Source organism: Orbicella franksi, chromosome 15, assembly GCF_964199315.1.
Source record: "Orbicella franksi chromosome 15, jaOrbFran1.1, whole genome shotgun sequence".
Classification (NCBI taxonomy): domain Eukaryota; kingdom Metazoa; phylum Cnidaria; class Anthozoa; order Scleractinia; family Merulinidae; genus Orbicella; species Orbicella franksi.
In genome coordinates, this window is record NC_138159.1 from 13,328,412 (window position 1) to 13,341,563 (window position 13,152).

Below are 13,152 nucleotides of genomic sequence, written 5' to 3' on the forward strand. Positions count from 1 at the left end.
ACGAGCGGCAAATTAATGTCTTGTTCCCAGTGTTCCTCGGGCCCTCTCGAAAGGGGAAAATCCGCTGAGTGCAGGTGCAGGGCTACGTGAACGGCGACCCAACATGGGACGATTTGTGCAACGAACGTTCGAAGAGATCTAGATAGAAAAAAGTCGTGGGGGAGGGGGAAGGGGCGGCCTCTTAAGTTCCCCTGAAATCTGCCCATGAATTAAGGCTCAATTTTCGTTTTCATTATCACATCACCCAGACTGCGAGCAGTCTCTCTCTTCCTCGAAAATCCATGGGGAAGAACGCAAAACAAGTAAGTGCGCGAGCGTGACTCATGATGTGAGCGTGACGTGCGAGCAACGATGCCGCGAGCCGCTAGTAGCGCGGACATCGGAAGACGGCTGCTAGCGGCTCGCGGCATTGCCATTCGTCGCTCGCACGTCACGCTCACAGTCACGCTCGCACGCTTACTTGTTTTGCGTTCTTTCCCACGGTTTTCGGTATAGCATGCGTGGGGCCGCACACACGAGGAATGTGTTCAATACAGAAAAACCCTTTCTCTGTTCTTCTCACACGTTGATTTATTTGGTGCATACAGTTCAGCCCAATAGCCCTTTAAGTTTAATGCTTAGCTTTTTTTATTTGCATTACAATGTAATCCAACGCGGATACCATGCAAGTTGGATTATAAACAATTTATTGGCTGAGGTTTTTGTGATATCCGGAATAATCAAGGTGGAGGTAAGTGAAGCTGATAACACTAACCGAGCCCTTCATTATTTCGGATATCACAAAAACCGAATCTAATAATTGTTTTCTTATACATTGATTTAAAGAAAATAACGACAAACGCATTATCGCACCGAACACAGTTTATTTTCGACAAGCCATGTTCTTACTTCGCTGTCCGTGAACTTGACGTTACTCTTGAAAATCATGCATGGCGCGCGCAACCTACAGATTATTCACTAATCTGCTAGCAGATATAGTGAATAATCTGTAGGTTGCGCTGTTTCCCAGAATTAACTGTAGTTTTTTTTTTTTTAGCCAATGAGAAGACAGATGGTGACTACAATGTATAATGATTTTAACTATTAACAACATCCAATTAAATAACTGAGGAGCTCCGCTTTTAGGCCTGTCTAGATCTATATATTATCTGTATCTACACCGTCAACAAGGCTGGTATTAACCAAATCACAGTGTATGTTTAATATATCTGTGTCTTGACTCAAATTGGGCAATCTTGCTCTAAATTGTTAACATTTTTCAGAATCACTTTGTCGAAGCCAATAAGCTCATGAAAATTTGATCCAGTCAGGTCAAGTTGGTAATTTGTTTTCAATTTTATTAATACTCTGAATGTGCTGGTTTGAAACTCTAACGTTATCGGATACTCATCCTCATCGCCGTCACTTTTTATTGCAGTTTCATCTTTTAAAAACGCGTTTAGATTAACATAATTATAAACACCAACTGGAAATGTAAGTTCTTTCCAAGATGACCCATTATCTAAGCTGTATTTTATTTTCTGATTATTGTAACCAGGATTGACGTTGAACCACGTGAATGACATGTTTATTATTCTGTTCAAACCAATCACATACTCATGATTACTGTCCAAAACAATTGGTCTATCAAAATTGGTTACAAAATTGGCCGGTTTATTATTCGCACTACTTACGTTCAAATAACTTGATAATACAATTTCTCGTTCCATTATAATACAATTTAGTTAGATTATATTGAGAAATAATTTTTGTGCAGCTTATTGTACTGTGATTTGTTGATTGCTGATGTTTTCAACAGCGTGTCTAAAATGGCAACTCCCATATTTCTCATTTTGATTGATGTGTTTCCAGCTGCTATTTCACTAGCCTGCAGTGCAGGCATCTTATTGGGGCGAGTTAGCGTTACAACTTTGCGACCGCCTTTTAGACCGCCATGTTAGACCACCATGTTAGACGGTGGGGGATGGGGGAGGGGAAAAATGAGAAGACGCCTGCCCGAAAAGGCCGTTAAAATGCGAAACACCTCCTGATTAGTTGCGCTTCACTGCATTTCCGGAAATGAGCGGGTAACCAATCAAAATGAGGTCTTCTCGACACCGGAAGTCTCACAAGGGTACACACCAAGAGAAGTTTGCGCCAAGCCGCAGGATGTCTTGCATTCTCACAGAGGTACGTGGTGCGCTTGCAACTTCAGACGTACAGAGTATTTTAGAAATACCGGCAACTCATGAGATCCACATGGAGGATCGAAACCATGGTCTTGCCTGAACTAAGCCTAACAATGGCATATAAAACACGCAAAACAGTCAACAGGAGCTTGCGCGTAAACAGCTACATTTGAATCATGTGGTGCCGGAACAACCAAAGGAGAAATAAACCTATACATCCAGCAAGAGAAACATAAGCTCGATCAGATAGCTGTAAGAAACATAAGAATGTCTCTAGACAAACGTATAAATTTCTTAAAGTAAAGCTACGGCGTCTCCGAAGGAAATCGTACGAGGACAAATATGATATCCGTGATAAGGATCTACCTACTGTGCTTGCAAACAGTTCTAATCACAGCCGGGCCCAGCGTCACAATATAGAATGCAAGTAAGCAACATGTTCACGGTAAATTTCATATTTTGTCTCTCAAAACCAAATTCATGGAGACTTAAAAGCATACCTTGCAACAGAAATGAGCCTGAACAATGCATAAACACATGGCAAATTACAGCGGTGTCAAACTCAACGAGTCGACATGCAGATAACAGCGCAAACCATGCAGACCTATGACCTATAAATATTTGCCATAGCACGATCTAACGGCTCAACTCCGCTTAAAATTCCTCCTTATTACATAACGTGAAGTGCCCTTCATGAACACGAGTGAAGCGATAAGAAAGGTCGAGTGACCGAACAGAGAACGGCAAATGTACAAATGTCACGAACCGTAGAAGTCGTGTAGGCTAGTCAATCCCATTTTACGTAAATATTAAGCTTTTCCCAAAGCCGTGGGTAGCACTGCCAACAGATCTTTTCCGGATACCAGTGTGGAAATTGCGTCTTTTTGCTCCGTTCGTAATTCGCGAGACATTCCAAGTTCACATAAACGCTTGAGAGATTCCTCGAGAGCGGAATCGAAACTAACAACATCACTTTCGACAGAGTTCGCTATGTTTCTTACCCGCACGAACGAAACGAAACTGACTGACAGACAATTGACAGGTAGGGTCAAGCCGCACCAATCAGAAACTCCGTTCGTGGGCGAACGGAGTTTCGTAAAAGAACAATGACCTCAGGCAGGCGAGATTTTCTTCGCTCCATCCCCTCCTCTATCCTTCCTCTTGCCTATCATTCACCCCCTTGGTAAAACCTTCTCTCTCTCCCCAGTCTTCCACTGCATGAAAAATTTAAGATGGCGGCTAAACTTTTTACGATGTGAGCGCTCGCTCGAAAAAATCTCGCCTGCTCTGCAGGCTACTATTTCACCAACGATGATCTCCAATATTTTAAGAAGTTGTTTGGGATCGTTGAAAAACATAACGTTTTCACCCTTCTTTCGAATTGCAGATCCTTTCATCGATTTCACTTTGGTTTTATAATAATTTATGTACTGGCCCAACACAGCATTTGCATTCTGTATTCTTTTCCGATTCTCTTGCCTTTCAGCTTCAGATATTGCTCCACTTTTGAACTGTCTTGTGACAGCTGACTGATAACCTTTCAATTGATTGCGTCTTAATTCCGCTTCTTCTATTTTTAAGATATGCTTTACTCTTTTGTGGCGTCATTTCGGGCTGATTTAATATCTTTTGCACATTATCATAATTTGTTGTACCAATATCATCTAGCTTCTTGTTAGCCATGTCTTCATCAGCTATCTCATAATCAGGTACTTCATCCTCATCATATTCTGGAGGTAAATCTTGTGGCGAATATTGAGGATCAACATAAATCTCTTTTTTACCGTCCAAAACATCTTTCAACGATTCTTCATACGTTGGTGTTTCGGTACTATTTGTTTGGTATTTTCTGGTAAAACAGGTTGATCAAATAAGGCCCGGTTCAAACGTCGAACTTTCATGAGCCAAACCTAATAGCCCCAATTTTGAATCAATTAAGTTCGACTCATGTTCTTTGGATCGACCCGAGAATAAACTTCGACATGGCCAGTCGGTCAGTTCGACTACGGAGCGACTCCGATTCAAACGTCGAACTTTTCATGTACCGAACCTAATGCATACATTACAAATACATTAAATAAATTAATTTTTACCCAGAGTTCTGCATGTTTCCCATTTCGTCATGCGTACACAGCTTGTTTTGATCTTTTGGAACAAAATGGAGGGAAGAGCGGGTAGATATGTGTTCCTGTTGCTTTGAGAGCACAAAATATACTCGCTTGATGTGCATAAACCACTTCTGTTTGCGGTGTTCCGTATTTGAAAGCGATAAGAGTGTAGCGGGTTGGAAAGCAGGCAGTCCGGTAGCGTACTGCGAGTCATGTTTTTGAGAGAAAATGACAAAATGAATCTTGAAGAAACCGACGACAGGAACGAATTGAACTGGACGAGACTCGTCACAGTGGAACTGTGATGTTCCTTTGGGAATAAGCAGTAGTAGAAGGCAAACCAAATTCAAAAATCGTCTTCAGTTGTCAAAGGCTAACTGCATCTGGAGTCGCCTTCTTCGACTTGTGCTACCTTCCTTGATCGCACTTACAAGAAAAGCAAGCTCTTCATTTCCACAATTCGTCTTTCCCACACTGTTTCTGCCATTTTGGTCAGCAATAACCGCCGTTTGCATTAGTGTCTCTTTTATTTTTGCAATTAAGTTCCACTAAATAAGGTTCGACGTTTGAATCAACTGCCGAACTTAATTATTTGGGTCGACCCAAATTGGTATAAGGTTCGGCACATGTAAAGTTCGACGTTTGAGCCGGGCCTAAGTCACCCAGATTCATATCTTCAACCTCATCTTCAATATTAATAGCTGGTTTTCACATGACGTCACTAAAATTCGAACTACAAAACTATTGACCTTCTTGAGATTTTACTTAAATGATGCATAAGAGCAGCTGAAAACTAATATTCATACACATTTTCGCTCCGAATGGGTTCTTGGTTTTGTGATACACTACGCTTAAATTTCTAAGCTTTTGCGTGACGCGGCATTTACATGACGGCCTGGAGAGCTGTAATGATGGTTAAAAAAGTGACTTATTTCGGGGAACTTGGCTATCTGAACAGTTCATGTATTATTTTAATGTTTTAGAGTTCCTCGAGGGATAAATTCACGCTTTTGTAGCAAAACTCAGTGTCAGATGTTTCTGTTGGTTTCCGGCCGCCATGTTAGTGCCCATACGGATGGGCACCAGCATGGCGTCTCCATACAAATCTCTATAAATTTGGGTAAAAAATTTCTTCGCATATCTCGCATAAGAAAAATTGCTGTGACCAGAATTTTGGCGAGAGTCTTTGCATATTTACCTTCTTTCATTTCCCAGATTCTGGACTTTATCTATTGACCGGTTTTAATTTTTATTTTGATCTATTTTGAATTGCGTGACACTGAAAACCAGCAGTACCATAACCTGGTACACCTTCCTTCTTCTTCGTCCTTCGCCTCATTGGTAGTATTTTCAAATTACTAGCCACAACATCATCTAATTTGGTTGTAATCGGTTTGAACATCTTACTGAAAGATTTATGACTTGTCTGTTTATCAATATCACTTTGTAATATCGTATTACGAACATAATCGATTTTATTTCCCAGTTCAGATTTCTTTTTCGCAATTTCTTTCCACTTTAGTAAACTCATTATGATATTACATTGGATAAAACACCGTAGTACTAAAATTATATACTGATATAATATGAAAATACCAAATTATGATATCAAAGAGGATGTCGGTAACTATAAACAGTTATACCAATTTGTGCCTGACCGTTGCTTTCGGATGCTAATTTGTGGCCCATCAGGCTCAAGAAAAACGAATTCATTGCTTCATGTGATAATGAATTTATTGTACTTCGATAAATGTTATCTATATGCGAAAAATCTCGAACAATCAAAATATGAATATCTGATGAAGACTTTCACACCAATAAGTAAAGAAGTCGGTTGTAATATATTGGAAGTTAGCAATGATGAAATAAAACCTGTATCAGAAATGAATGGCGAAAATAAAAAGTTAGTCATATTTGACGGCTTTGTTTGTGAAAAGAACCAAGCCCCATTAATCGATTATTTCATAACAGGAAGACATAAGAATTGCAGTGTGATATATCTAAGTCAGAGCTATTATAAAACTCCAAAGGATATTAGACTTAACTGTAGCCACTTCTGTATATACGAATTTCCATCAGCAAATGAAAAATCACTCTTATGCCGTGAAAACAACGTTGACAAAAAGTTGTATGAGCAAGCTACCAATGATCCATACAGCTTCCTGTACATAGATAAACCACGAAAATTTACTGCCAAAAATTTCAACGAGAAATCGTATTTTATAATATAACTCAATTGTATGTGTCTTACTCGAACGGAATATTAGGCTGGTCAGGTGAAGTTGCCTCACTTGAAACAGTAATAGTGAAGGGTGAAAAAGGAGACTCTGGAAAAAGTTTTAAAGTAACTTCTGATGGCAATTATGATTTACAAAATAAGAAAACGTTCAACTTGGACACACCTGATGATCACAAGGTTGATGATGATTACAACACAAGAGCCAGAGATCTCAAGAGTGCTGTTAACAAAGAGTATTTGAATGATAAATTTCTGAAGAAAGATGAAAATGGTAATCATTTTGATTTGAAAGGAGCAGTGATTAAAAATTCAGAACCGTATTATGATGGGTTACATGATGATGATGATCTTGTTCCCAAAAAATATGCTGACACAGAAAATGCAAAACAAGATATTGCTATTGCAGATAAAACCAACAAGGCTTATGTTGACAACGCTGATACGGCTCTTCTGAATAACATCAATGGACAAATCAAGCATTGTCTGAATTATCAGATAACGTTGAACAAGTGGATAATAAAAAATTGAATATTCACAGTGGAAATTCTATGACTGTTGATCTTGATATGGGGAATAACAAAATCATCAATTTGAAACCGCCAGTAACAAAAGATAACGCTGCTTCAAAAGAATATGTGGATGTTGAAGTATCGAAAATTAGTAGTGGATAAAAGAATTCATTACCGCTTGATGGTTCAAAATCAATGACTAGTGATTTGAATATGAACAATAATAAAATTATCAACTTAACCACTGAGAGAACAACAACAATTCTGCAACAAATATCGATTGCGTCAATAAAAAAATAAATGAATCACACATCACTAATTCTAACAGTAGAAAAGATGTTTTCCAATACCTTATGGATGATGTTAATGAATCTTTGTGTGAAAACAATATAATTGTTGATGGAATACAAGATTATGCTGCCTCTCCTCATGACATCAACAAGAAGGTTTACAGTTTCAGAGTGGGAAAAAGAGCGCAAAACTGGTATTCGTCCCAACTTGGATTTAACGTTTTTGTGCTTCCACAAGGAGAGTACACATTAGCAATTGAATTTATTCCTCCAATTATGGATAAAGTGTCAGTTTCTGTTGTTTCAACACAATTGAATATAGGCCAATCAACCAAATTATTTTCAACATACAGTCGATCCATCGTTCATCTGCATAAGTATTCCTCAACTGCCCCAAAAAGGACATTCATTGATTTGAGGTGTCAAGGTGTAGCCGGCAGCCCTGCACAGGGTCGTGGTTATTTGGTTGTTTATGGAATCGAGGGAAAACAGAATGATGTCAGTTTAGGTGTTTATGATGAGATATATACGATACAAGGTGATAAAATGACGTTTCTTGTTAAAGTAGAATTTCCGAAAACAGTTGATTTTGATGATGTCGATTTTTTGAAAGCAACCAACTTCAATGAACACATGAATATGAATAATTATCAGATAAAAAAAATGTGCAACATGGTAATGAAAATACCGATGTCGTTGTTATTGAACAACTAAATGATCTGGAAGACGAACTCGTGAAATTCATTAGAAGAGACTTACAAACTAAAATCAATCTTTTGGAAACGAAATTAACAAATTTGATCGATGGTGCTAACAAAGTTTTTTATGGACGAGTTTTTGAAAAATATGCTATTTAACAGATCCAGAATACTTCAATTACAATGTGAAATCTTTTGGTGCTGTTGTGACTGATTTTTCATTATGGACAGAATTGTTGTATTCAGAATTCGACATCAAATATGGTTTCAAAACGGGTCCTATCAATATTCCCGTTGACCAAACCAGGAATACTTTTACTATTTTTTTCGCAATTAAACATAACACAGGTACAAGTAATTTTTTGTTGATGAGGGTTTATCATAAATACACAAATGATAATGATGGTGGTCCATTATTGGCTTATGATTTGAAGATCGGGGACAGTAATTTCGAAATAGTTCGTAGCGATAAAACAGAAACAATACCAGCGGCGTATCAAAACGAACAAATATTTTTTTTGGATTGTAAATAATGGCGGCAGCGTTAAATTTTCAATGAGTAAAGGAGCCCAGATGATAAATTACAATACGTACACAACAAATTTGAGTAATATGAATAGAAACCCTGGCCCAAATCATTTACTGAGGACTGGATATTCAAAGAACGTTTATGACGTCAATAGTTTGGAATTCCATAAAATAATATTCGTGGAAAAATCGAAGGGTACATTTTTCGGTTTAATAATATCTAAGCCATATATATGAAAGAATCAAAGACTATTTTCAATTTCAATCATATCAGTCCACATTTAACCGAGGCTGAGATATCAGAGTTGAAAGCATTGTACAGGTACTATCATAAAAAATACTGGCTATTTAAGATGACATACAAATATTTAAAAAAAATGGAACTCGCGTGTGAAATTGGATCTGTTGGACTAATAGCAACAAGGACAATCGTGGGGGCTGAAACACTGAACCGCATTGTTCTTGGGACAATATCAGGTGCTGGTCTTATTCTGAGCGCATTCACCGAGGCTAAAAATTATAAGAGAAAGATTGAAATGTGTAAATTTGCTCACACTTCATATGAAAAAATATTGACCGACATAAGGTTATTTCTTAGGGGATTAGAATTCGATAATGAACGATTTTTAGACTACATCAAAGTTGTCGATGAAATTATAATAGACATGTGTCCATTATACGACAAGTTTGAGGGTAAATACAATAAATTGTTCACAACTGAATAAGACTGATTATTTTATTCCAATAATATTCATACATCAGCAAAGATTTTTTGGTCCTCGTTATTTTTATTATATCAGTGGGTAAGTCCAAGATTTCAAAAAATTTTTTCAAAATAAAATTAATGTTAATCATTCGTTTACGATCACCATTAATTTGTGGCAGTATCTTGTCTATTTTTCGGAAAATATCATGTATTCTATTATGATTTTGTACTCATATTTAAAACCCATTTTTACTAGAAAGATCGTTTAAGATATTATCCAGATGATATTTTCTTTGGTAAACTGATTTCTTAATAAACCTATGTTTATTTTCACAAAAATCAACGTATTCTGGCGCTGTACCATAACTGTGAAATGAACCACAATTACGGAATATATTTGTGCCTTTGTTATTGATAATGTCTTCTTTTTCACAGCAAGGAATTATTTTAATTGTAGGTTGCTGTAATTCTTCATCACAAAATGGACAATCTATGTAGTCCAATTTGATCAGTTCTTCGTGGATGATATTTCCACAATCAAACTTATTTGTTTCACTCAATTCCATCACCAATAATATATATTGTTTAATCTCCAAGTATTTTTTGTCTGAATCAGTTTCTTCGTAATCAGATGGTAACCATTCTTCACCCGAAGATTGAGAATCCCAGGTTGAACTCTGACTTGATTGGCTTGATTGACTTAGACTTTGGCTTATACCTTGGTTTGATTGACTCGATTGACTCATACTTTGGCTTGATTGATTCGATTGGCTCGATTGGCTTATACTTTGGCTTGATTGACTTGTTTCCCATGATTGACTCATATTAATAGAATAGATAAAATTATGTATCAATATTGTATGAACAAGTATGAAGTATACTCATTTGTATCAAGTAAATTTCCGAATAAAAGGTTCTACTTTGTTTTTAAAAAAAAAAAATCATTTTGGAAGAAACTGAAGAGATTATTATGTCTATAAAAACAACTGAATATGTTTCTTACGCGTAAGAAATAAAGTGAGAACGATTAGGGAAAGTCCAGCGGATATGTTTCTTACGCGTAAGAAATAATTTACACCACAGGCTAACAATAGAATAGCTGACTCATTTCCGAGGGAAAGTCCCGCGGATACATGATGTGTTTCTAACGCGTTGGAAATAAACATGAAAAAGGTCAATATGTCACGCGACGCCACAAAAATTATCTACACCAATAATGATGAAATATAATCCACCGTGGTACTGTACTGTTTGTTTAAACAATAACAATTATAAGATGACGGGTAAATACAAACACCTTAGCACTAGACTGCACCAAAGAAATTTGAATATCACCAAAGATCTTCCAACATTGGAGAATGAATTGATTGATGAACCAAAAACTTCAACCGAAGTTACTGCTGATTTAATTGAATCAATCGGTGACATAAGCATAAGAATTAATAACATTATCATGAAGATATCTTTTATCATCGAAACATGATAGTGATACTTTATTCACCTCATAACTACCCAGTTGATGACAGTTAGATCTGACTGTCTTCATCTTATGATACATTCGCTGATTATTGAAGAGAGTATTTTTGTAATCAGCATGATTGATACTCTTTTTGATGACGCTTTTTTTGATTCCCTTCGCGGTTTTACCATTTTCTCCATTCTCTTTGATGTAAGAGTACATTTTACTTCGAAGACCAACAAATTCTGTTATTTTTGACCAGCAGCTTCATCCTTGAACTTTCCGATTACCTTCTTGTTTGTTCTATCATAGAATTTGCTGTTTTCTTGATAATCACTGTTGTCAAACTTGTCTTTATTCTTCCTAAAATCCATGTACACATCTTTTGTTCGAATTTCATAGGTTAAACTATCAGTGTCAGTTAATAATAACTTGGCTTTCGATTTATATTTTTGTTTGATAAAATTATAGTGGAAATCATACATCAAAGTCTTCATTACTTAGGTCTAAAATACACATACCCACATAAGCAAGTCTATTCAAGATCAGTGCCTCTTTGATTTTATGCACGGTAACCAGATTTTTATTGAAGATTTTCGATGACACATACGTAGGCTTACTTGCTAGCTTAGTATGCTGTTTTGCATTAGTAATAAGTCTGACATCATCTCGTTTTCGTACATTTTCCATTGTTTTACCAGATACCGAGTTATTCATAAGTTTGAAGAAGTCTTTTTTAAACGAATTTTTAGCATTTGTTCGTTTCTGTGTGTTGAAATCAATATAGCTCTTCAACCAGGGTGATTGATTGAGTTTTAATACAAAATGAATTTTGGTTACTTGTTTTAATCTCAAATCAAGATATAACTGGAGATTCCTGTGGTGGAGAACATATTTTTGTTTACTGCTTAGTGTGGGTATCAATTTATGAACCTGCCCTGTTGAAATATTAAATTTGTCTTTTATTTGTTGACAATATTTTGAAAGCATATTTTCTGTTACTTTTACCTGTTCAGGAGCTGATGGAAAATCATTATGCAGGTCATGAAGCTTATGAGGACATTCAAGATCAACTTCAAGAATAAGACCTGTTTTGCTATCATCTGTGTATTTACTGAGATCTAATTTATCAATTTGTTTTTGATTCATCCATCTGAATTTACCGGTTGGAAGATGCTGGCTCATAGCGCAACCATAGAGGTTATTTGCATCCAAAAAAGTGATGTATTTTGAAGATTTTGTTCCATCATATGATTTCATATATTTATTATTTGCCTCACCAAATCTGTTAGCGATATAACTTGTTCCTACACGCATGCCTTTTTCAATGAATTGAAACATATCAATATCACTCATCAGTTCAAGTTTAATGTCAGTCATTTTCAACATAGCATTCCATGATAATCCAGGAGAAGTAAAATAATGAGCTGGATCGAGCTTATAATATTCCAAGCATGTTTTCCTGAAATTTCCAAACATATCTGCTAGTAACAGAATATCAGACATCAAATATAGATCATGATACTCACCCATATTTTTGAGATTAAATCCTTTCCAAACACGTTTAGCATGCTTGTAGTCATCATCAGATCTATGTTCATCATTCAGAATACTATAAAATTGATCTTTTGTTGGCAGCTTGGTTTCATCAAACTTTTCAAGTGAACCCATGTAGTCATAGGGATAGACACCTTTCTTTGACATCAGATCAAGCGCTTTTCCCTTGAAAACTTCAGATGTATATTTAAATGATTCTCTTGGTAGATTACTCACTAGTTTATCAAGACTAGAACTAATAAACTGAAAACTATAAATAAAAACAAGATTATAACCAAGCATGAAAGCCATATATTTTTCCATATTATTTGGAGTTGCATTAATCTTCATTTCTTTTTTCTCTCATTTCTTATTAGTGTAGGTCTTATTTTTAGCTATCTGACCAATCTGCTGCATGATAAAATGACTGTCATATCCCCTCAGATTATGAAATATAACTGGTATCTTGTCAGTTAATTGAAAATTCAGATTACAAGCTTCCTGAGCTGATCCACGGTATTTACCTGTCACATGGCAATGATCTCTTGCTCTCGCATCGTCTTCAATGTACTTTTTACCACAAATATGGCACTCATCAGCATTTTTAAGATTCTCTTTATCAACAGAAGTCATCTTAATTGGTTTATTGAACTTATATTTGATTGTATTTTAACAATATCTGACCTCATCAAGCATCTTTTCCATAAACTTATACACAGCATTTGGTCCACGATAATACTGGACAGGTTTAGTATATTTATCATCATATGCACAAACTACTTTATAACCATACCCACAATCGGTACGTTTTTGATAAGCTTCAGTATATGAATCATTATCATTTGGTTTACATGAATCTACATTTTCAGTGATGGCCTCGAAATCAGCATGAATAAAACATGGTGCTTGTA

At 36.2% G+C, this 13,152-nt stretch overlaps 1 protein-coding gene across 1 annotated transcript; it reads right to left on the bottom strand.

The window, feature by feature from the left end:
* Positions 1 to 11,182: 11,182 nt before the first annotated feature.
* LOC145469238 (uncharacterized) lies at positions 11,183 to 12,874 on the bottom strand. Its single transcript, XM_081452927.1, has 3 exons — positions 12,813 to 12,874; positions 11,714 to 12,512; positions 11,183 to 11,470 (listed from the first exon to the last, which is right to left on the bottom strand). The coding sequence occupies exons 1-3, from the start codon at positions 12,872 to 12,874 to the stop codon at positions 11,183 to 11,185; spliced, it is 1,149 nt and encodes a 382-aa protein (XP_081309053.1).
* Between the last annotated feature and the right edge of the window lie 278 nt (positions 12,875 to 13,152).

Coding starts and splice junctions, on each gene's coding strand:
- LOC145469238 (XM_081452927.1), bottom strand. CDS start 12,874: ATGACTTCTGTTGATAAAGAGAATCTTAAAAATGCTGATGAGTGCCAT. Junction 12,513..12,812: donor TGCCATATTTGTGGTAAAAA/GTACATTGAAGA, acceptor TTTTATTTATAG/TTTTCAGTTTATTAGTTCTA. Junction 11,471..11,713: donor TTCCATCAGCTCCTGAACAG/GTAAAAGTAACA, acceptor TTCAACACACAG/AAACGAACAAATGCTAAAAA.